Here is a 23,329-nt window from a genome sequence, read left to right on the forward strand (position 1 = left end):
TGGGGACCATCCCCCAGAGGTGTCCCCAGCTCCACGGGGACGCTCGGAGTGCTCGGGGTCGAGGGTGGCATGGCGTGGGGACAGGGCGTGGCTCGGGTCACCACGCGGGGCGGGGGCCACCGAGGGGTCCCGAGCGCTTGGATGGGGCGGTCAGTGGGGCAGCCGGGGCCGATCCCACCTCCCTGCCTCAGTTTCCCTCCCCCGGAGAGCGGGGGTCGCGGGTGGGCGGGGCGGGGGCGTTCCCACGGGCGTGGTTATTGCGGCGGGGGCGTGTCCGGGGGGTGGGGTGGGCGTGGCGAGGGGCGTGTCCGGCTGCGAGGTGGGCGTGGCCCGGCGGGGTGGGCGTGGCCCGTGCGGCGCGGGGCGCACCGGAGCCAGCGGAGCGCAGCGGAGCCGCCGCCGCCGCCAGCCCGAGCCCCCCCGCCGCCGCCGCCGCCCTGCTCCCCCCCGCCGGCACCATTCCCTCCCCCGGGCGCCAGCGCGCCCCGGCCGGGCGGCGGCTCAGCCTGGGCCGGAAAACTTTGCTGGCGGCCGCGGCGGGGGTGGTGATGGTGCTGGTGCTGGTGGTGCTCATCCCGGTGCTGGTGAGCTCCGCCGGTACCGACGGCCGGTACGAGATGCTGGGCACCTGCCGGATGGTCTGCGAGCCCTACGGCCCCGCCGCCCCCCCGCAACCGGCCGAACGCGGCCCCCTCCCGCCACCGTCCACCCTGGTGCAAGGTCCCCAAGGCAAACCGGGGAGACCGGGGAAACCGGGACCACCGGGACCGCCTGGAGAACCGGGACCTCCGGGGCCGGTGGGGGCGCGGGGTGAAGCAGGAAGACCGGGACCCCCGGGATTACCGGGACCGGGGGCTACGGGCGCGGTGAGCGCAGCCACCTACAGCACGGTGCCGCGGGTCGCCTTCTACGCCGGCCTCAAGAACCCCCACGAGGGCTACGAGGTCCTCAAGTTCGACGACGTGGTCACCAACCTGGGCAACAGCTACGACGCCGCCTCGGGCAAGTTCACCTGCGCCATCCCCGGCACCTACTTCTTCACCTACCACGTCCTCATGCGCGGCGGCGATGGCACCAGCATGTGGGCCGACCTCTGCAAGAACGGGCAGGTAAGGGCTGCCCATCCCGGATCCCTCTGCGGGAACGGGAGCTCTGCTGCCCCCAAGCACGGGAGAAGGGCTCTGGGTGCTTCCTCGGGGTGCCCCGTCCTTTTCATGGCCTCGGCGATGCACCCTCTGGGTGTTCCATCCTTCTCCTGGCCCCAAGAATGCACCTCCAGGGTACCACATCCTCTCTGTGCTGATGACGGACTGTGGGTGCTTCCCCGGGGGCCCTGTCCTCCTCCCGGCCCCAGGGATGCACCCCCAGCGTGCCACATCCTTCTCCCAGTGCTGATGATGGGCTCTGGGTGCTTCCCCAGGGACCCCATCCTTTTCCCAGCCCCAGAGATGCATCCCCAGGGTGTCACATCCTTCTCCCAGTGGCAATGATGGGCTCTGGGTGCATCCCTGGTGTGCCACATCCTTCTCCCAGACACGGACATGCACCCCTGGGGTGCTTCATCCTTCTCCCAGTGGTGAAGATGGGCTCTGGGTGCACCCCCAGAATGCCCTGTCCTTCTTCTATCCCCAGGGATGTACCCCTGGGATGCTCTGTCCCTCTCTCGGTGACAATGATGGGATTTGGGTGCGTTTCCAGGGTGCCACATCCTTCTCCTGGGCACGGAGGTGTAACCACAGGGTGCCCTGTCCTTCTCCCAGTGATATGATGGACTCTGGGTGCACCCCCGAGGTGCTCTGTCCTGCTCCCAGCTCCGGAGCTGCATTCTCAGCGCGCCCCATCCTTCTCTCAGTGCCGGAGATGCTCCCCCAGGATGGTCCATCCTTCTCCCAGTGGCAATGACGGGCTCTGGATGCGGCCCCGGGGTGCTCCGTCCTGCTCCCCTCCCTGAAGGGGCACCCCTGGGGTGCCCTGTCCTTCTCCCAGGGACAATGAAGGGCTCCGGATGCACCCCTGGGGTGCCCCAGCCTCCTCCTCCTCCCGTTCCCAGGCTCTCCCTTGTGTGCACTGTCCCTCTCCCAGTGCTGGGGACAGTCACCATCCGACCTGACGTGTCTCCAGGGGTTCCCTCAGCTCTTTCCCTGGTCCCGGAGCTGTGCCTTGGGGTGTCTCGTGGTGCCTTGGGGCACCCCCCCCGCGCCCCTCGGGTGCCCTGTCCACCCCCCCCCCCCCCCCATGCCACTGTCCCCGCTGGGGTCCCTGCTGGGGACAGGGCTCCTCCGCAGGGACAGTGTCCGCACTGGCCTCGAGGGGGGCAGCGCCTGCCCCGCTTTTGGGGGGCTGCACCCCCAGCCCGGAGCCGGCTCTGCTGCTGCTGCTGTGTCGGGAGGGACGTCCCCATCCCCGGCCGGGCTGCGTGGGGACACCGCGGGGGACTCACACCCCGAGGGTGGCTCCATCCTTCTCCCTCCCCGCTCCCGCATCCCCCCGAGCCCATCCCGCTGGAACCCCCAATGCCAGGACTCAGCCTCGCCGCCCCCGCGCTTTTCGGGTGCCCCTTTTCCACGCCATATCCCCCTCCCGGCCACGACTCGAAGGACAAGATGTGGCTGTGACCCCCGGCATGTCACCCGAGCTCAATTCCCCTGGATGTCACCGCAGCCGGCATTCCCGCCGGGATCCATCCACCGCGCTCCCGCTTCCCATCGCTTCCTCCGGCATCTCGCCCCGCGCTGCATCCTTGTCCTGAGGATGCAGGACCCCGAATTAACCGAAAACTGAGTTACCACCCCAGAAACAGCCGGGGTGTGAGGGAGGGAGCGGGAGCCTTGTCACGGCCACCGCGCTTCACCCCCCGGTTCTGAGCCCTTCTGAGCGGGAGCACAGCAGGAGCCGCTCGGCAGCTTTTCTCCATCCAAACACTTCAAATTTCCTTTTATTGGGATTTTTTTTGTCCTCCCCCGCCCTCTAGCCCTAAATTCTGGGGGGTCCCAGCGCCGCTTGGCACTTCTGGCTCTTTCTGCCAAGCAGCATCCGTGTAACTCCGGACTGAGCACCCCAAAAACTCACCTCAGCCCTTTTGCCTCCCACAAAGTATTTTTGGGGACCACCCTCAAACCTTCCTACCCCCCAGCTCTGCGGGGCATCGACATTCCTGGATTAATTTCCAGAAGATGTGGAGCCCCTTGTCAAGAGGAGCTGCGCTCGGGCGGGTGATGCAGCTTAATTAACTGCTTGTTAATTACTAACAAGGCATCGCCGCATCGATATCTGTAAAGAAGATCCCCCCCAATGCTCCAAATAATTTTAAAAATGGGGTTATTTAGGGGGTTGCAGCCCAAAACCCTCCGTCCCTGGCATGGTGTGGGGTTCCCGGTGGATAAAGGTTGATCCTGGCATCTTCACAGCGAGTCAGAATTTGGGGGGCCCCCCCGACCCCCAAAAATCCCCTGGGTGCTGCCGGTTCGGGGGCAGCCCATCACCGTTGGGTCGGGGCTGGAGTTAATGAGAGCCAGGGGAGCTGCTACTGGTGGTTAATTAGCATTAATTATTATTTTTATTAGCCCGTAGCTGAGACGAGGGCAGCGGGAGGGGGAGGTGGACAGATGGAGGAACGGATTGATTGATTGATTGATTGATTGATGGATGGATGGACGGACGGACGGACGGACGGACAGGGCTGGTACCGGGTGGTTTTGGGGTCCCGGTGGTGTAGGGGGGCCATCCATGGCTCACGGAGGGTCTCAGCCCCAGGGGTCCCTGTTGGGGACGGTCCCCAAGGGTACACAAGAACCTGCTGGGGGGTCCTGGGGGCACTCACTGCCCTGTTTGGGGGTCGGGGGGGCATCTGCTGATGCACCCAAGGGCCCTGGGGGGCACCTGCGGCTGCGCCCAGGGGGATCTGAGGGGGGGCACTCAGGGGTGCTGGGAGGGCGCCCTGAGCTGTGCCCGAGGATCCTGAGGAGCAGCTGCCACTGCATTTGGGGGTCCTGAGAGGCAGCTGCCGCCACGCCTTGGGAGTGCTGGGCCATGGTGGGAGTGGGGCACATGGTGTCCCCGAGGCCCCGAGTGTCACTGCACATGGCAGCGCCTGCTGTCCCCTGTCCGCCTGAAAGCTCTTGGGTGCAGCCCCCTTGGGGACCACTTCAAAGTGTCCCCAGCACCGGGGACACCCCCAGCATTGTCACTGAGGTCAGGGACAGCGGCTGCAGCGGAGTCCAGGCTGGGGCCAGGCCACCCCCATGGCTCCCACCTCCCGGCTGTGCCATAGGGAAACTGAGGCACAGAACCGGACAAGGGGGTGAGGCCATCGCGGGGGGCCGTGGTGGCAGCCCCCCCTCCTGTGCCGCTGCGGTGCCGGGAGCGGCTCAGCCCGGGCCCAGCGCTGCCATTTATCTTCCCTGGTTAGCGAGGGCTGGCGGGCGCGCGGTGACGAGGCGGCTCCCTAACGAGGGAAGACGGATGGCACCGGGCAGCTCCAGCTGTGGCGGGGGGGACAATGGTGGGAGCCGGGCGCCAAATGGCTTTTCCTGGTTCTCCTTCCTCACGGCTTCTTCCCCCGCTCCTCTTCCTCAGCAAAACCCCGGGAGAAGCAGCGTCCCCTGGAGATTGGGGCACTGTGACTGACGGGGATTCAGGGTCCCCCACCGGGAATGGGGACTCTCGCGGTGGAAGGGTAGACACAGAGGGACTTTTAGCAGGGTGACAGTGCTGCTGGTGGCACGAGGGACGCGGCTGCGTGGGTGCGAGCAAGTCCTATGGGATCACCAGCCTATCTGTCAGTAGGTTCCAGAGTTAACAGCAGCTGACCCCAGCACCGCAGGCTGCCGGTGGGCTCGGGGACGTGCAGCTGCACCCCAGAGAGCAGTGGTCCCCTGGGACCCCTGTCCTGGGGACAAAGGACAGGACTGCGCGGGGCCAGCCGTCCTTCCCCCGCCGCTCCGGGACACGGCAGCAGCTCGCCGGTGCCTGCCCGCCCCGCGTGAGCCAATTAAGAGCCGATTCTCGTCGATTGTAATTAGCGGCACCTTCTCCCGGCGCAGCGCTTCTGCATTTCACTTGGGATTTCACCAGCCGCCTTGTCACTGTCACCCAGCGCTGCGATCTCCCCGCGAGGCGCCGGCGGAGATTTGATTACCCAAAGAATTCTGCAGCGGCAGCGGGCTCCAGCCACGGGGCCGCTTCTCCAGGCGGTGACGGCTCCTCTGGCTGTGCCAGCACCCAGGAAACCTTCATGGGCGTGCGAGTCCCTGTGAAGGGGAATTTGAGTTTAGCCCTCGCCACACGCTCACGGTCCCTGTGCAGCTCCTGGGAAGTGCTTGGGGATGCGCTGCGTTCAGTGGTTTGGTTTGGGACTGGGCTGGGAGATGGGGTCCTGTGCCCCAGGCATGGTCCCGTATCTGAAGCCAGAGACAGGGTCCTGTGTCTGAGCTGGAGTCCTGCATCCAAACCTGGATCTGGGGTCCCGTGACGGAGCTGTGGTCCCACATCTGAGCCGGGAGCTGGGGTCCTGTATCTGAGACATTATCCCACATCAGACTCTGGAGCTGGGGTCCTGTATCTGAGGTGGGGTCCTGCACCCAAATCCGGAGTCGGGGTCCTGTGCGAGAGCCGCAGTCCCATGTCTGAATGTGGAGCTGTGGTCCCTTGTTGGAGCCGTGGTCCCATGTCTGATCCACGGTCCTGTATCCAAACCTGGATTTGGGGCTCTGCGTCAGAGCTGTGACGGTATCAGAATGCAGAGATGGGGTCCTATGTCTGGGCTGTAGTCCTGCACCTGAACCCAGAGCGGCAGTCCCATGTCTGTTCCATGGTCCTCCCTCCAAACCCAGAGCCGCGGTCCCGTGTCTGTGCCAGCGGGTCAGGGAGAGGCTCTGGGTGATGCTCGGAGGAGCCGCCTCCACCCGGGACCCGGTCACCCACGGGTGGGGATCCAGGGCACCCCACGCTACCCCGGGGCGGGTGGATCTGATGTGGGTGAGGCGGGAGCCGGCGTGTCCCGTGGGATCCACGGGCCGAGGCGTGTCCTGAGCCGATCTCGCGGTGTCCCCTGGGCAGGTCCGGGCCAGCGCCATCGCTCAGGACGCCGACCAGAACTACGACTACGCCAGCAACAGCGTCATCCTGCACCTGGACGCGGGGGACGAGGTCTTCATCAAGCTGGACGGGGGCAAAGCCCACGGCGGCAACAACAACAAGTACAGCACCTTCTCCGGCTTCATCATCTACTCGGACTGAGCCTGGACCCGCGGCACCGCCCCCGGCACCCCCCGCAGCCGCCCAGCCCCGCGGCATCGCCCCCGGCATCCCCCGCAGTGACCCCCCAGCCCCACGGCGTCCCTGTGCCGTGGTTCGGTTCCCTGCTGCCCCCAGCTCCCCTCGCTCCTGCCCAGCCTCACGGCATCCCCCCCTCCCCGCGCTCCCGGCTCCCTTCGGTGCCCAGAACCCCCTTTTCCCAGTAGCTCACACCAAGGCTGCCAGCTGAGGGCTTGGGGCTGCAGAGGCTTGGGGGGTGGCAAGAGGCTGGGGGTGCTCCCCGCGCTGCCTCACAGCACCCCCATCCCCGGCTGTGCCCCCCCTTGTCCCGCCCCTGCTCTCTGCCCGCCCCGGGGCGGTGCCGGGGGTCTCGGGGGGGTCCGGCTGTACAGACGCGCGGTGTCCGCACGGCCCCGGGCGGGGGGGCTGTGCTGGGGCGGGGGGAGTCGCCGTCCTGCCGCCCCCTCCCCCGCCGGGGTGACAACATGGTAAAGCAGAGCTGTGATCTCTCCCCGTCTGCTGTCTGTGTCCCCGACGTCCCCCACCCTGGGGACGGGGTCTTCCTGCCGCCGCCACCCCCCCACCCCGACGCCGCTTGGTTTATCGAATCAGCCCATCCCCCCGTCCCTGTCAGTGGGGCCGCTTGGGGTGCCACCACTACCATGGCCCTGTCCCCAGAGCCGGGGTGGCCCCATGTGGGGGTGTCCCCTGAGTAACACAGCATTGCCACTGTGAGGGGAGGGACACGGTCAGGCCACACAGAGCCACCGGGACCCTCGGGCACACACGGCCGTCACCGCTGCCTCGGCACGGGCAGGACGTGGCCCAATTAGAGGTGACAGCGGGTGCCCGGGGCCAGCGGCCGCCTCCGGAGTGGCTGTGGTGGGATCAGAGAGTGAGAGCCCTGGGGACACGGAGTGGCCTTGGGGGCAGGACGGGGCTGGGTGTCCTCCTGGCTGTGTGTGTGTGGTATGTGTGTCCCCAAGAATGTGTGTCCATGTCCCCAGGTGTGTGTGTGTGCGCGTGTGTGTCCCAGGGGGTTGCGTGCATCCCCTCAGAGGGCAATGTGTGAGTGTCCCAAGCGTGTCCCCCCCCGGGGGAGTGTGCCCCCAGGTCTGTATGTGTGTTCCCCCAGGTCTTTGTGTGTGTCCCCAGGGATGTGTCTGTGTCCCAGGGCTGTGTGTCCCTCAGGTGTGTGTGTGTTCCAGGTGTGTGTTCCAGGTGAGTGTGTCTGTGTCCCACGTATGTGTCACAGGGGTGTGTGTGCCCCCGGGTGAGTGTGTTCCAGGTGTGTGTGTGTGTGTGTGTGTGTGTTCCAGGTATGCGCTCCCTGCCCCAGCTCTGTGTGTGTGTCCCAAGCCTCGGCGGATCCCGGCGCTGCTCCCCAGCATCGCTCCCAGCTGGAGGCGGCGGCGAGGCCGGGCTGGATCGCAGCCCCGAGCAGAAGGTCCCCGAGAACCGAAGCCCCGCCCGGGGACCCTCCCGGACCCTCCGGGATCCCCAGGACCTTCCAAGCCCCCTCGCCGCCGGGGCTCGGAGCTGCTGCTGCTGCCACGGGAGCCGCCGGCAGGGGGCGCGGGTGGCGGCGAGACTGCAGCTCCCATGGTGCATCGCGTGGGGCTCCGGACTACAACCCCCATGAGGCACCACGCGAAACGCAGCCAATGGGAGTCGGAGGCGGCGCGGGGCCAATCAGGGGGCAGGGCGGGGCCTCGCGGGCTATTTAAAGGCGGCGCGGCGGCGGGAACCCGCCTGGAGCGGAGCGAGGCGGGAATGGGAATGGGGCCGGGAACGGGCACGGAGTGGGTGCAGGGCCCTGTGCGAGGGGCTTTGGGGCCCCAAAGAAGGTGCAGGGACAGTGAGGAGGCCGTGGCTTAAGGGGGCGTCAGATCGTGAGGGGCTGAGCGGGCATGAGGGGACAGTGTTACCGCTGTGGCGTAAATAGTTACAGGAGCGGTTTGGAGCCGAGGAGCCTCTCCCCGCGGATCGCCCTGGATCCCCTTCCCGAGGAGGCTCCGTGAGCAGCACCAGCGCTCCCAGGGACCGGCTCGTTCCACGGGGTTTGTGCCCCAGCGGACACCGCGGGCGGCCTGGGAGCTGCGCAGGAGACCGCGATGGAGGGGCCTCAGAGCAACCACCGCGCACTAAACGCAGTGTCCAGCACATGCTACAGGGCAGGATCGTCAACAGTTTCCCACTTCATCCTTTAAAACGCCGAAAGGACTCTGGGCTCGCTCTTTCCCCCCGAGCCCTGCTCGGATCCTGCTCCCCTGCAGCTGCAGCAGGCGCAGCCCAGCCCTGTACCGACCCACTGCAGTAACTGCACCAACGGAGAGACTCAAACCCGCTCTTAGAATTTATGTGGAATCTGCTCAGGGAATTTTAACACTCTCCCTTTGTTTCCTCCCTGCTGCAAAGATCCCAGGTGAACTCACGCAGTGCTGGGAGTTGGATGTTTGGAGAAGGAAGTTGGGCTGGGGTCCCATATGGCTTAGAAATTGTTCAGGAAACTTCCCAGCCATCCATCCCAGACCTCCCGTGCCAGTAACACTCCTGCCCCTCCAGGCTGGCACTGAAGCCCCTTTGCAGCAGCAGCTCCAGAGATTCCTCAACAGGAATTCCTCCCTTGCTTTTAGTGGGGCATTCCTGCTAATACACTCAAAGGGAAAAGTTTCAAGGGTTTTAACACTGCCCTGACACACAACATTATTGCAGTTACCAAACAGAACAGAGTTAAGGTCAACAGAGTTGCCATAGACCAGAAATTATTACCAATATAAAATCACAAAGGATTATCAATATTAAATCACAAAAAATGGGTTGATCATTCCCTGCCTATTGACATACTGGGTCAGTCACCTGGTGCTGGCAGTTGGATGTTTGCAGAAGGAAGGTGACCTGAGGTCCCATCTGGGTCAGAAACTGTTCAGGGAACTTCCCTGTCATCCATCCTGGAGCTGCCCTGGCAGCTACACTCCCACCCCAGACTGGCACTGGTGGGGCCAAGGCCCTCAGTGGCTCTAGTGTCCCAAGGGGCCCTCTTGGCTCCCCCACACCCCATCCCACAGTTGCTCCTGGTTTCCTCTCCAGCTCAGCCCCAGAGCTCCAAGAGTGCAGTCCCAGACTTTGATTTCTTTATGGAATTTTATTGTGGTGCAGCAGCTCAATAACAGCTTGAGACAGAGCCTCTGGGGAGGGACCCCAACAAAGGACCCCCAGACTTCCATCCCCTCCCAGTCTGTGCACCTGGCAGTGGGGTCTTCCTGCTGTGTCCGAGTGTCCAGTCACCTGCCCGGTGCTGCAGGGCCCTGGGCCCTTTGGGTCATTGCCAGGCCCTGGCCCATTGCCGGGGGCTCTGGCCATTTCCCCCACAGAACTCACCCTGGAGCTCCCAGGGCAGCTGCCTCCTGAGCTCTCTGCACTAAATGCGCACCTCAACACGAGGGACCCTCATTACACACCACGAACTGCGACAGAGCAACATCCCCCAACACCCCAATCCACAGCTGCACCCACAGGCTGGAGCTTCCTTCATCCCCTTTAAAAATCCAGCACAAAAGACACGGTCCCACAGGACATCCTCATCCCTGAACTGGAGGGACACGGGTGTGAAGGGTGGGCTGTGAGTGGGTGAGGAATTGGCTGGCTGGATGCAGCCAGAGGGTTGTGGGCAGTGGCCTCATGTCCTGGGGGAGGCTGGTGACCAGGGGACCCTCAGGGTTCTCCGGTGGCACCAGAGCTCTGCAATCCCTTCCTCACTGACACGGACAGTGAATCAAGCCCACCCTCAGCACGTTCACAAAGGTGACATGAAGCTGAGCAGTGCAGGTGGCATCCGGGGGGACCTGGACAAGCTTGAGAAGTGGGACCAAGAGAACACGATGAAGTTCAATAAAGCCAAGTGCAAGGGGCTGCACCTGCACAGGGACAATCCCAGGCACCAGCACAGAGTGGGAGAAGAGCTGGGAGCAGCCCTGTGGAGAAGGACTTGGGGGTTCTGGTGGAGGAAAAGCTGCACCTGAGCTAACAGTCAACACCAAACGCCAAACTGCAGCAAAAGAGGAGTGGCCAGAGGGGTGAGAGAGGGAGGGCTGCCCCTCCACTCTGGGAAGCTGTAACGAGATCATCTTTTCTGGTCCCGTCCAACCCAAACCCTTCGGTGACGCCTGTGGTTCCACGAGAATGAATCGTCAGGGGTGCCGTTGGTCCCGGCACAGTTCCATGGCCGCCAGCGGCACGAGCGACAGCGTTCCGGGGCTGCCGGGCACCGGCGGATTCCTGAGCGCGAGTGACAACGGCCGGGCTGTCCCGCGGCCGCCGCTCGCCGCAGCTCCGGCCGCGCTGGCATCGCTCAGCTGCGCTCCCGTCGCTGCTCTCCGCACGGAGGCGATTGCAAAGCCCCTTCTCGGTGAACGTGGCCGTGCCTCGTCCCTGGCACACTGCACACGTCTCCTGGCACTGCCGAGCCCACGCGTGGGTGGTGCCGTCCCCGCTGGGGACGCGGTCGCTGGGTCAGTTCTGCTGGGCTGGGCTGGGGAGGGGCCGGGGGGCGGAATGGGGACACGGGGGTCTGGAGGGAAGGGAAGCCGGGCTGTGGGAGGGGGCTCTGAGGGGACCAAAGGGGTGATGGGGTTGTGAGAGGGGCTCTGGGGGCCAAAAGGGGGGGAGGCTGAGTGGGCTCGAAGGAGGATGTTGGGGACCCTTGGGGAGGCTGTGGGAGGGGGCTGTGTCTCAAAGGGATTTAGGGTCTGTGGGGAGACTGTGGGGACCCAGGGGAGCATGAAGGGGTTTGTAGGGCCGTTGGGTATCCAAGGTCACCCGAAGGGGGGGCAAGGTTTTGGGAGAGGCTGTGGGAGCCCGAAGGAGGTTCAGGCTCATGGGGGGCTCCAAAGGGGCACCGGGCGAGGTTGGCACAGGGAGGGGAGTGGGCGCAGACCCCAGGGAAATGGGGGGGGGGGGGGGGGGGCTCTGAGATGTCACTCAACCTGGGGATCTCTCTCCCCCACTGCACCCTCCAGCTGAACCTATTCCCCCCCAGACCGCATGAGGACCCAAATCCTTGGATCAGGAGCCGTGACCCCCAGCAGCCCCATGCTCCAGCCCCAGGTCCCTGTTGGGGCGCAGACCCCGCTGCCCCAGGAGGGCTCCGTGGCTGTGGTGCTGCGTGTGCGGCCCCCCAGCCCCCGGGAGCGAGCTGCACCCCCCGTCCTGCACGTTCTGAACCAGAACGTGGTGCTGCTCAGCCCCGAGGAGCCCGGCAGCGCCGGCGGCACCGCCCGTAGCCCCGGCTGCCGCCGCAGGAACCTCCAGTTTGTGTTCGACCACGTTTTTGACGAGGGGGCCACGCAGGAGGAGGTGTTCCAGCACACCACGCTCCCTCTGCTGGACACCCTCCTCGCTGGCTACAACTGCTCCGGTAAGTCCTGGAACATACCTGTGATCCCTGCAGGAGCTCCTGCCCCATCCATTCCCAGGCTGAGTGGGCTCAGCAGAGCCCTGGATTTAATTTGGAAGCTCCCATGCATCTTTGGGAATGGGGTGACATAACAGCAACCCAAAACCACACAGCCTGAAGCTTGTTGGTTCCAGCAGTGCTGGGCCCTCTGGGAGATGGGGTGGAGAGGGTGGATGTGGGGTTGGGGTAGAGGTGAGGCCGGGCAGGAGCTGTCCAGGCATTTCGAGGGACAAGGATCACTCGCTCTTGTCTGTCGTGGGTCAGGAAGGATGGGAAGAAATGTGGTGGATGCATGGGGAAAGAGCCCCTTGGCTTTGCCATCCCTTCCCACCCTGAATGGCTCCGTAGAGCCGGGTGTGACCGGGCCTGGCCAGCTCCCACAGCCCCTCGCTGCTGCTGCAGCCCCCAGAGCCATTCCCAGCTGTTGGCAGCCGTTGGATGTCACGGGCACAGCCCGGGAGGAGCCCAGGGCTCTCCAGGCTCATCCTGTGCCAGGTGCTCGGACCAGTGGATGCTGTTCCAGCTCTCGGTGGTTCCTGAGAGCCACTGAAGGGCTGCCCCTGTCCCCAGGCCCCAGCACTGAGTGCTGCCCATGGGAGAAGGGCTGAGGCTCCAGATCGGTGTGTCCCACTCTGATGTGGAGGCTTCAAAGGAGGTGTTGGAAGATGGGGTAAAATAGAGGAATGACAAGGTCTGGAAGAAGAAATGCCTCGTGGGGAGAGCTGGGGGAAGCAAGGCTGTCAGCTTGTCCCAGGGCAGGGTCAGAGGTGATGTGAGCATGGGAGCAGCGCTCATCTGGGGACTCGTTCTGTCCCTGCACTAGAGAGGCTGAAAGCAGGGAGGAAAATTGCCCTGAGGAGCAGTGGGGAAGGTTATGAGTTTTACCTCGTGTCTTGTCTGTGTGGGAAGCTCCTCTGCTCTGCTCTGCTCTCCTCTCCAGCCAGGACCCAACTTTCTGCTGCACCAGGTGAGGAATTATAGATCATTTCACCACCCACCCCTTCTCCTTCCAGTGTTTGTCTACGGTGCTTCGGGAGTCGGGAAGACCTACACCATGGTGGGCTCCAAGACCAGCCCCGGCATCGTGCACCTGGCCACGGTGGAGCTGTACAAAAGGCTCGAGGCCATGAAGGACAAGAGCTGGGAGGTCCTCGTCTCCTACCAGCAGGTTTGCTGTGGCCCAGCGTGTCCCCTCCTGCCTCAGGGTCCCCAGGGAAGAGATTTGGGGTTGATCCAGAGCCTGTAGTGCCACACTCAGGGTACCTGCAGTGTCCCCATCTGTGCGCGGGGTCCTCAGGGCAGCCTGACTGGAAGCAGGATCCCCCACCCAGTGGAGTGAACTGGTGCTGCTGGTTTCTGCCAGCTGGAACGCAGGGCTTTTCTCTCCCTTGCCATGCTCCACCAAGCACTGAAGGCTTCCTGGCTGGAAAGGCTGGAGAGGAGCGGGGTTGGGGGAACTGCCCACCAAAACTCTGGGAGCTGTCCCTGCCTTCCGAGCCCCATCAGCTGCTCCCAGGGGAATGGGGTCCGGAGGTGGGGTCAGGGGGGACCCCCAGTTGTGCCAGATCCTGCAGGGGTACCCAGCTCTTCTCCCAGCTCTCTGTCAGAGAACCAAACCTCACCCTGACCTCGATTTCCTGCTCCAGGTGTACAAAGAGCATGTGTATGACCTGCTGGAGCCCCGGGGCCCGCTGAACGTCTGGGAGCAGCCCGGGAAAGGAGCCGTGACACAGGGTCTCTCCTTCCACCAGGTCTGGGCACAAAAAGGGCACAAGGGCTGGGACAGACTCATCTGCACCGGTGCTGAGAAGAGCTGGGAGTCCTGGGGACAGGGGGGTGTGGAGGTCCCAGGTGCCTCCTGGCTCCTGGCTGGCACAGACGTGGCCTCGAGCTGCCACGGGCCCGCAGAGCTGCCGGGTGCCTCGGCCCCAGTGCCCGGGGCTGCTCGGCCTCGGGGTGTCCGGCTGCTGTGTCCAGCGGCTGATCCGGCCCCTGCCCGTTCTCCCCCAGCCCACGTCACCAGAGCAGCTCCTGGACATGTTGGCCAAGGGCAACAAAAACCGGGCCCAGCGTCACACCAAGGCCAACGCCACCTCGTCCCGCTCCCACACCATCTTCCAGGTGAGGGCTGCTGCCTCTGGGATCGCTGCCATTGCTGCTGGAAACGGGGCTGCGAAACTGCCAGGACCAGCATCCCAGGGCTGTCCCCCTGAGCACTGAGCTGGGAATTTCGCTCCCCAGGGGCTCTGTCCATGTGCTCTCTGGTTTCTCGGTGCAAAGCTGCCAGTGGATTTCAATTCCAGCCAGGCCCTTGCCCGAATTCGCAGGGCTGTCATGGCTGCCTGGGCAGACGGAGGCTCTGGCTGTCACTTCAGCCCGAGCCTGGTGCCTCGGCCCTGGCTGCTTGCAGGGGAGGAGCTCAGGTGTCTGGATGCTTTTCCAGTCCCTCTGGACCTGACCAGCCTCACCCCTCTCGATCATCGAGCGTGGGAGATGCTGATTGTTCCCATAGCTGTCCCTTCCTGCCAGATCCCTTCCCTGGCTCTGCTCCTTGTGTCATCACCAGGTGTTTGGCTCGTCCTCACGACATGCCAGGTTCCTCTCCTGCTCCTGCCTCATCTCCCCACAGGAATCACTGTCCCTTCCCCTGGAAACACAGAGCCCTGTCCCTGCTGGGGGACAGTCCTGTCCCTGCTCCAGCAGCTGTGTGGAGCCACAGCCTCAGCCCCCTCTGTCCCTGCAGATCCAGGTGAAGCAGTGGGACCCTGCTGGCGGCCCCACTGGGGATCTGTGCCTGGCCAAGCTGAGCTTCATCGACCTGGCGGGCTCGGAGCGAGTCTGGGACCCTGCGGGCCGAGGAGAGGGGCTGTGGGAGGGCACCAGCATCAACCGCTCTTTGCTGGCCCTCAAAACCGTCATCCGTGCGCTGGCTGGAGCCAAGGTGAGGCTGCTCCCGGCCGGGCCCCGCCGGGCTCTGGCTCTCCGGGACGGGTCCGGGAGGGTCTCCCCGGGGCCCGGAGCTGAGCGGAGCCTCGGTGTCCCGGCACAGGGCGGGCAGAGCCACGTGCCGTTCCGGGACAGCAAACTGACCCGCCTGCTGAAGGACTCGCTGGGCGGCAGCTGCCGCAGCACCGTGATCGCGGCCGTGAGCCCCGCGGCGCCCGCCGGCCCCGACACCTGCAGCACGCTGCGGTTCGCCAGCCAGGCCCGGCACATCCTGCTGCCGGTGAGCACCGGGAGGGGCTCGGGAGCTGCTGGGTGGGGGGCAGGAGGGTGCGTGGTGGGTGCCTCCCGTATCCTGCGGGAATCTCCCAGCCCGGGAGTGCCGCCGCGGGCAGGAGCAGCCGATGGAGCTGCAGCAGCGTGTGCCCACTGTGCTGCTAAAGCTGCTAAGCCCAGGGGCCCGCGGGGCTTTTGCCCATAGCAGCAGGTCCCTGAGCACAGGTCCTGTCCCCTGCAGTCAGCCGGGGCTCCCGGGGGCCCTGGAGCCTGGAGAAGGCTGAGGAGCTGCACTTCTCCAGCCCCAGAGATGGGCCCGTGCTGCCCCATTGTGTTTTAACCACTGCCTCATCGCAGGCCCTGCAGCTGCAGCGCACTGGGATGTCTCCCCGCAGCCCCAGAGTAGCCTCCCTGCCTGATCTGCAGTTCCAGGCCAGGACACCAAGTCTGCTTCTGCAGGAGCTGTCTGGGCACCTGGAACAAAGGTGAGTGTCCTTGTGCCCTCCCCACATCCTGCTGCCTCTCCTCATCCTGGCCAGACTGAGTTGTCCATGGTCTGGATGGACACGGGACCAGGGCTGTGCCTGGAGATGGTGGCCTGCCCCGTGGGCCCCTTGTCACCCACAGGTGCACATACCTTGCATCTCAGGCTCTCCAGGAAGGGATTTAGAGCTTGGGAATATCCCATCTTCCAAATTTAACTCTCTTACCCCAAAACTCTACTCACAGCCTCTGCCCTGATGAAATGACTGCGAAGACAGAGGAGGTGGAGGTCCTGGCACTGGAGGAGTCCATCGGGCTGGAGGAGACCGTAGGGCCAGAGGACTCCGTAGGGCCAGAGGAGTCCGTAGGGCCGGAGGAGTCCGTAGGGCCGGAGGAGTCCGTAGGGCCGGAGGAGTCCGTAGGGCCGGAGGAGTCCGTAGGGCCAGAGGAGTCCGTAGCGTCAGAGGAGTTCATAGGGTCAGAGGACTCCATTGGGCTGGAGGAGTCCGTAGGGCTGGAGGAGTCCGTAGGGTCAGAGGACTCCATTGGGCTGGAGGAGCCCATAGGACCAGAGGAGTCTGTAGGACCGGAGGAAGCTGCAGCTCCCAGCAGCCCCACAGAGCCCAGTGAGGCCGCTCCAGCCCTGGGAATGCAACTGAGCTGTGACGGTGAGGATTTGGGATGGGGACAGTGGGGACTGGCCCCTCTTCTGGGTCTCGGTGGGTGCTGGAGGAGCTGGTGGTGGGACACAGCTCCTGGCTGCGGTGGGCACAGGGCAGAGGAACGGGCGTGTCCCCAGGTGTCACCAAACGGGTCGTGCCCGGCGTGGCTCCGGCCTCGCTGTGCAGAGCGATCCGAGCTGGGCAGCACCTCGGGCAGGAGCCGGGAGCGGCCCTGGGCTCCGGGGAGCTCAGCTCGTGTGTGCGAGGCAGCTCCCACGGGAGGGATGTCCCTGCCCCAGGAGCCCAGAGCAGCAGTTCTGAGCCGCGTTTCTCCCGTCTCCGTTACTCCTCCCTGCTTCCCCTGCCCAAGCCAGCCGCGGTGGAGCCTCGCAGCCGGCAGCCGGCTCTGAGCAGGGCTGAGCTCTTTCTCCTCATCCTCCGTGCCACGGCGCGATCCTGGGAGCGGAGCTGTGGCTCTGCAGACCTCGTTTGCCGGGGACAGAGCAGGCACTGCCCCGGGGCACCGGCCGTGGGACCAGCCCGGCGCCTGCGCCGGCTCTTTTCCTCTGGGTTGGATGCACTTTGATGGAACAGCCACTGGCAAAAGGCTGCTGCGGGCCTGGGAGAGCAGATCTGCACTGAGCTGGGGGGCACAGGGGGTGCTCCAGGGCTTGGGGGTGTCCGGGAGCTGCAAACAGGGAGGTGACTCTGTTTCTTCTCTACTCCTTTAGCCGAGGTGCCAGTCACCGTGCCCGATCCCCCCGTGCCCCGTGCCGACCCGGAGTGCTCCCAGGAGCTCTCTGCGTGCTCCAGCCCCAGGCCGATCTCTCCCGGGCCGGTTAAGAAGGTGCTCGAGTCGAGCAGCGATTCCCAGTCAGAAAATTCCCGCAGCTCCCGAACACGGAGGAAGCGCCAGCGGAGACATGGGAAGGCAGCAGAGATTCCCCGGGCAGCGCAGAGCCCCGCGCAGAGCCCCGCTGTGTCCCCGGGGCCCCGTAGTGTCAGCCCCCAGTCCTCCCCGCCGGCGGGCACCCAAAGCCCTGGCACCCCGGCGCCAGCGGCCGCACGGACCCCCAGCCCCGTCCCCGGGCCGGCTCCAGAGCTGCTTCCCCCGAGCGCTGAGCAGCAGCAGCAGCCAGAGCCCCGGGCAACCCTCCCGCATCCACCGCCCGGCGCCCCTCCCAGCGTTCAAACTCCAAACGCCTTCAGCTCCTCTCTCTCCCGTTCTTCCTGCAGCCTCCCGAGCATTCCCCCCTGGCCCGCAGTGCCCCTCTGCCCATGGTTCCAGCTGCGTCCCCGCGTTTGTGTCCCCGCTGTTGGCTCAGTCCTGTTCGTTTGTTTGCAGGTTATGGGTGGGTTTAGGAAATAAGTTGTTGTGTTTTTAATAAATTGTTCTGTTCCAAATCCAAGGGCCAACACGAGGCTGTTCCCTCCTGCCTGCCCCTCGTGTGGGGAGCCTGGAAAGGGCTCTTGCTCTGGGGTTGGGGCCCATCCCCCTTCTCCACCATCCCAGGGCGTGTGGGTGCCTCTGCACCCTTTGCTATGGGGGGTTTGGGCCCTCTGCTCAGTGTTCCAGAGCACAGGTGAGGGCACACATGGCCATGGCCATCCATGCCAACATCCCAGGCATGTGAGCTGTCCCACTGTGTCTCTGTCACTGCAGTGTGATCATGGCCCTGCCGCTGCACATCCACATTTCTAGTTCTTGTTTGATCCTCGTGCTGTGACTGTTTGGCACCTCAGGGAGGGGATCCAGAAACCACGTGGGGTGCGAGAGGTTTCACCACAGCCACACACACCACTGGTGGGGCTTGCACTGGCTGGCCTGGTCTCCTCCCCAGGAGGAAGCAGTGGCACAAGCATCGCCACTTTGGAACGCACCCCCCAAGCCTTTCCATGTAAAGCCCCTCCCAGCAGATGGGCCAGCCCATGGTCGAAGATTCTCTTGCCCTCTCTAACAGGCCCCAGTCATCAAGGCACAGCCCACTTCCCCAAAAGCCAATACCCTCCTGACGGCACCAGCCATGAAGATGGTGATCTGCACTAGAGATCCTCTCTAAGTTCCCATCCAACTCAAACCACGATGAGATGTTGGGGGTTCCACTGTTCCCAGCTCAGCTCCATTGTTGCCAGGGACATGGGTCACAATGCTCCAGAGCTGCTGGGGACAGGTGGGTTCCAGAGTGGGTGACAGAGGCTGGGCTGTTTCAGGGCAGGATGCTCCCAGCAGATCCCTGGCTGGGCTGGGTGAGTTCTGCTGGACCAGAGACCACCCGGAGCAATGGGGACGAGGCTGCTGGGAGCTGCCATTCTCCTCTCCCTGGTGGTTGTTCTCCAGGCCTTTGCCATTGAGAAGAAAGGGGATGTGTTCAAGAAGATGGCGTGTCCCGCCTTCCTGATGTTCGAGAATGCCGCATACTTGGCGGACATGACCTTCGAGCTGCCCTGCAGGTGCAAGCCCGAGGAGGCCTCCTCTGTTGTCTGGTATTTCCAGAAGAACCTGCACAGCCATGAAACCACGGTGCTGACGGACTTCAACGGCACCGTGGTTGTGGACTCGAGCCAAGTCCGCGCGGGCAGCGACCTCCTGAAGCGCTTCAGCATCCGCTTGTTCAGTCTGATCGTGTTCCGAGCCCAGGTGAGGGACTCGGGGCATTACCTGTGCGGCACCAAGGAAGGGCTCTTCTTCTATGGCTACGACGTGGACGTGCAGCCCACCAGGCAGATCACAGTGGCTTTTCTGGACAATGACCAGCATGTCCAAAAGGACTACACAAAGAAGGAATTCACTCTCTTCACCACCTTCTGGGACTGGACCAGCTGTGACCGCTGCGGGGTGCGGGGTGAGCAGCGGCGGATCGGGCTCTGCTATGTGCAGAGTGCCCAGCTGAACCCCCGGTACCGCACAGCACTGCCCAACGTCACCTCCTGCGGCTCCAGGGCCGTGCCCGCACACTTCCGGCACCTCATCCACCTCCGGAGCCCTGAGGTGGCCATCCGGAGCTGCCTGGCCCCTTGCCCAGAGAAGGAAGTCCCCGAGGAGGGTGTGCAGTCCATCTCCAACATCGTGTACAAGCTGGGCAAGAAGCCCCAGCTGCCTCGTGTCCCCATCCAGTACCACAGGCAGCCCTCCCAGAGTGACCTGGTCATCACATGTCCGGGAGCGCGGCCTGAGCACGCCGTGGCCTGGGACAAGGGCTCTGTCCGGCTCTACCGCTCCCACTACCTCGTGGGGGTCAGGAAGCACATGAGGGTCTTCATTGACCACGGGAACCACCTGCACCTCCAGCGAGTGAGCAAGAGGGACAGAGCCACCTACTTCTGCTGGCGGGAGGGTGAGCTGGTGGCCGGCTTCCAGCTCAGTGTCACCTTCCAGCCCCGGCGCCAGCGGAGCCCCACTGACCCCGAGTCAATCTTCGTCATGAGGGCTGTGGGCATCAGCTTTGCCATCATCACCGGCATCTTCTTCCTCATCCACGTGAGCCGCTGCTGCTGTCAGGCATTCAGGAAACCGGCCAGGTTATAGCAGCTCCCCCACAGGACACTCGGACACCTTGGATCACCCTCACACTGGGAATTTCCAGTGTGAAGTTTTCATATGTTTCAACATTTTTTTCAGCGTTTGGTTTCAGCTTTTTGAAGGGAAGAGAACATTTTTTCAAATTAATCTGGCAATTTTCTTCAGAAATGTCTCTGCTTTTGAGGTGTTTTTAACTCACCCAACTCAGCACAGGAGTTAATGTTTGTGCCTGACAGAGTTATCTTGCAAGTCTCCCAAAGGTGATGGCATCTCTGCAGGGTCCCAGCAGGGAGCAGGATGTGCCCTCCAGGCTCATTTCCTTTGTTTGAGGGTGTGACTTGAGGATTTCAGCATTCCCAGGAGAAATCCTGCTGTCCAGGAGGGCACTGTGGATCCCAGCAATGCTCCAGCACTTGAACCATGTCGATGATGGTGAGCCAAACACCTGGAGATGATGGTGAGAAGCAAAGTCAGGAAGGGAGGCAGGAAGGGACAGAGCTATGGAAAACAATCTGCATCTCCCACACTCAGAGATGGAGCAGGGTACAGCTGGTTGGGTCCTTGAAGGGCAACAAACCCACCCAAAGCCACAGCATGAGCCGGGATGGGCTCACACACAGCGGCAGCTCCAGGCCTGACTCTCCCTGTGGATTTTTCCACTGAACTCAGCCCCCAGACAGAGCCTGACAGTGTCCCCAGGGAGGCACCAGCTTGGCTGTGGGTGCCAAGCCCAGGGCTGGTGCAGGCCAAGAGGGACATAGGCACCAAGACTCACCTGGCAGCACTGCTCCACACCTTCCCCTCTGAATCCCTAAAAATCTCCCAGTAGAATCAAACATGCTTCCCCCACTGCCCTGTAATCCCCTCAGCCCCACCAGGAGCAACCCCTGCATGGACTGGAGCTACCACAGAGGTGCTGGAAGCTGAGGACTGCTCCTGTATCCTCCCCAGCCTGTGGTTTTCTTGTTGGGAGGCAGAGCTGGCAGTGGGAAGGGCAGATTTCCAGCAAAGCTCAGGGATTCGTGCAGGCAGGAATCCAGGACCCAACAACGAGCCCAGCTGGGAGCTGGCTGGAAAATCATCCAGACACCTGAGCTCCTCCCCTGCAAGCAGCCAGGGCCGAGGCACCAGGCTCGGGCTGAAGTGACAGCCAGAGCCTCCGTCTGCCCAGGCAGCCGTGACAGCCCTGCGAATTCGGGCAAGGGCCTGGCTGGAATTGAAATCCACTGGCAGCTTTGCACCGAGAAACCAGAGAGCACATGGACAGAGCCCCTGGGGAGCAAAATTCCCAGCTCAGTGCTCAGGGGGACAGCCCTGGGATGCTGGTCCTGGCAGTTTCGCAGCCCCGTTTCCAGCAGCAATGGCAGCGATCCCAGAGGCAGCAGCCCTCACCTGGAAGATGGTGTGGGAGCGGGACGAGGTGGCGTTGGCCTTGGTGTGACGCTGGGCCCGGTTTTTGTTGCCCTTGGCCAACATGTCCAGGAGCTGCTCTGGTGACGTGGGCTGGGGGAGAACGGGCAGGGGCCGGATCAGCCGCTGGACACAGCAGCCGGACACCCCGAGGCCGAGCAGCCCCGGGCACTGGGGCCGAGGCACCCGGCAGCTCTGCGGGCCCGTGGCAGCTCGAGGCCACGTCTGTGCCAGCCAGGAGCCAGGAGGCACCTGGGACCTCCACACTCCCCTGTCCCCAGGACTCCCAGCTCTTCTCAGCACCGGTGGAGGCACAGAACAGTTTCAGGCTGTGTGTTTTGGGGTTGCTGTTGTGTTTCCCCATTCCTGCAGCTGCTTGGGATGGGGTCATGGAGCTGCCGGAGGACACGGCCCCAGATCCAATGGTCTGGGTCCTCATGCACTCCTTGAGGTGGGGGTGGGTTCAGCCGGAGGGTGCAGTGATGGAGAGAGATCCCCAGGCTGGGAGATCCCCTGGGCTCTGCTTCCTCCCCTCCCTGTGCCAACCCCGGCCAGTGCCCCCTTAGAACCCCCGTGAGCCTGAACCTCCTTCAGGCTCCCACAGCCTCCCCTACAACACTCTCCCTTTTCTGCCCTCTCACAACGTTACACCCCCTTAAACCACAGCTTCCCCAATTATTCTGCACCCCCTTTTGGCCCCCAAAACTGTCTTACAGCTCGCCTTTGGGCTCCCACAGGAGTTCCCATGTGGGGAACCGGGGTTCAGGAGCAGCCCCCAGCGGAGCTGGCCCAGAAAAGGCTCTTGCTCTGGGGTTGGGCTCCATTGTGGCTTCCCCACATCTGCATCGTCCCTGGGTCCTGTGGGTGCCTCTGCACCCTCTTCTGGGCACCCTGCTCCGTGTCCCAGAGTGCAGGCAAGGGGTGGGGGAGCCACCTGCCCTCCTGGTACCTGGCACTGTACAGTGATGGGGGAAAGGTTTTGTTCTGTCTTTCCTCCCTGCTCCAACCCCATCACTGCCCCCCTGGTGACACCCCCACCCTGGGACAGAGACCTCCAAGCACCCGACCCAGGGACCAGTGTTCCCACCCCGTCTGTGACCCCCTTTGCTGCCGAGCCAGGGCACCTCTGGCACTGCCACCTCTGGTTCCCTGCACCAGCTCCTCACAGCCACCCTCGGTGGTGACCACGAATGGCAGGAGCAGGGCCGGGACCGGGACAGCTCCGCGTGTGCTGCTGTCCCACGGGGCCGGGGTCACCAGCTCCTCCTGGCTCCTTCCCTGCCCGGCAGCAGCTGATCTCACCTTTGTCTCCTTGAGCCTGGAAGCTTCCAATTAAAACTCCCAGCCCGCTCCCAGTTCGTCTCATTAAGGGGGGCCGGGGAAGAGGAGGAGGAGGAGGAGGGGGAGGAGAGCGAGAGCCCGAGCCCAGCTCTGCCTCCCGCCGCTGCCGGCAGTGGCAGCTTCCCCTGCTTTGATCCCGCTGCGTGGGAGCCGGGACAGAATCAATCCCCGGGGAGCAGCGGGTGCCCCCACAGGACCCCAAAGCTCCCCAGCCCCCGCTCTGTCCCCCCTGCACCCCGCTGTGAGGGAGGGAGGTTCCCTGTCACCAGAGCTGTCACACAGCTCGTGTCTCCAGGGATGCCACCGCTCTGGCTGGGGACACAGGAGTCCCGAGGGGATGTGTAGGTGCCCCAAACCTGGAATTTCTGTGGGCACAACCCCTGTCGCTGGTGACACCAGCACAGGACAGCCGGGGGGACACGGGGCTGGCTGGGGGCAGGGAGCTTCTGGGGATTAAAGAAGGACGTGGCAGCTGTCCCAGTCCCACCAGTCCCACCAGTATGGTCTCCAGTGGCTCTGGGTCTCCCCAGATTGCACCCACAGGGACACAGCCGTTGTCACAGCCCTCCCCACTGGCCACTGTTGGTGGCCCAGTGCTGGTGGCCGTGGTCCCGCGGGATGTCCCCGTCCTACGGCAGGCAGGAGACTTTCCCGGCCATCGGCTGCCATCTACTGCCAGCGGCGAGGCCAGTGCCCATCCCTGCTCCCGTCCCTGTCCCCGCAGCAGAGCCCCAGGGACCCGCCTGTCTCCCAGCTTCACCCCAGCTGCCTCTCGGGGCGCCCACCCTGGTGCCACCACGTGTCGCTCGATGTCCCCATGTCCCCAGAGCACCCCCATCCCCTCCCCGGGCCGTGCGCAAGACCCATCCAGGCCCCAGTTTGTGGCCTTTATGCTGTGACTGGGAGGGACAGGGCTGGCGGTGGCCCCGTGCCCGCCCCTGGATCCAACCCCCGGTGCTTCCCGGCAGTGCCGTGCCCTGGCAC

General features: G+C 64.1%; 2 protein-coding genes across 2 annotated transcripts; both read left to right on the top strand.

The window, feature by feature from the left end:
• Positions 1-422: 422 nt before the first annotated feature.
• C1QL1 (complement C1q like 1) lies at positions 423-6,237 on the top strand (the record flags this gene model as incomplete). The annotated part of the gene is made up of 2 exons (XM_082297487.1): positions 423-1,109; positions 6,058-6,237. Exons 1-2 carry the CDS (start codon positions 549-551, stop codon positions 6,235-6,237), a joined length of 741 nt encoding a protein of 246 aa, XP_082153613.1. The 5' UTR covers positions 423-548.
• A 12,118-nt stretch (positions 6,238-18,355) lies between these two features.
• Positions 18,356-19,600, top strand: FAM187A (family with sequence similarity 187 member A; the record flags this gene model as incomplete). The annotated part of the gene is made up of 1 exon (XM_082297231.1): positions 18,356-19,600. One exon carries the CDS (start codon positions 18,356-18,358, stop codon positions 19,598-19,600), a length of 1,245 nt encoding a protein of 414 aa, XP_082153357.1.
• Between the last annotated feature and the right edge of the window lie 3,729 nt (positions 19,601-23,329).

This window comes from Coloeus monedula (assembly GCF_965178545.1).
Source record: "Coloeus monedula genome assembly, chromosome: 26".
Taxonomy (NCBI): domain Eukaryota; kingdom Metazoa; phylum Chordata; class Aves; order Passeriformes; family Corvidae; genus Coloeus; species Coloeus monedula.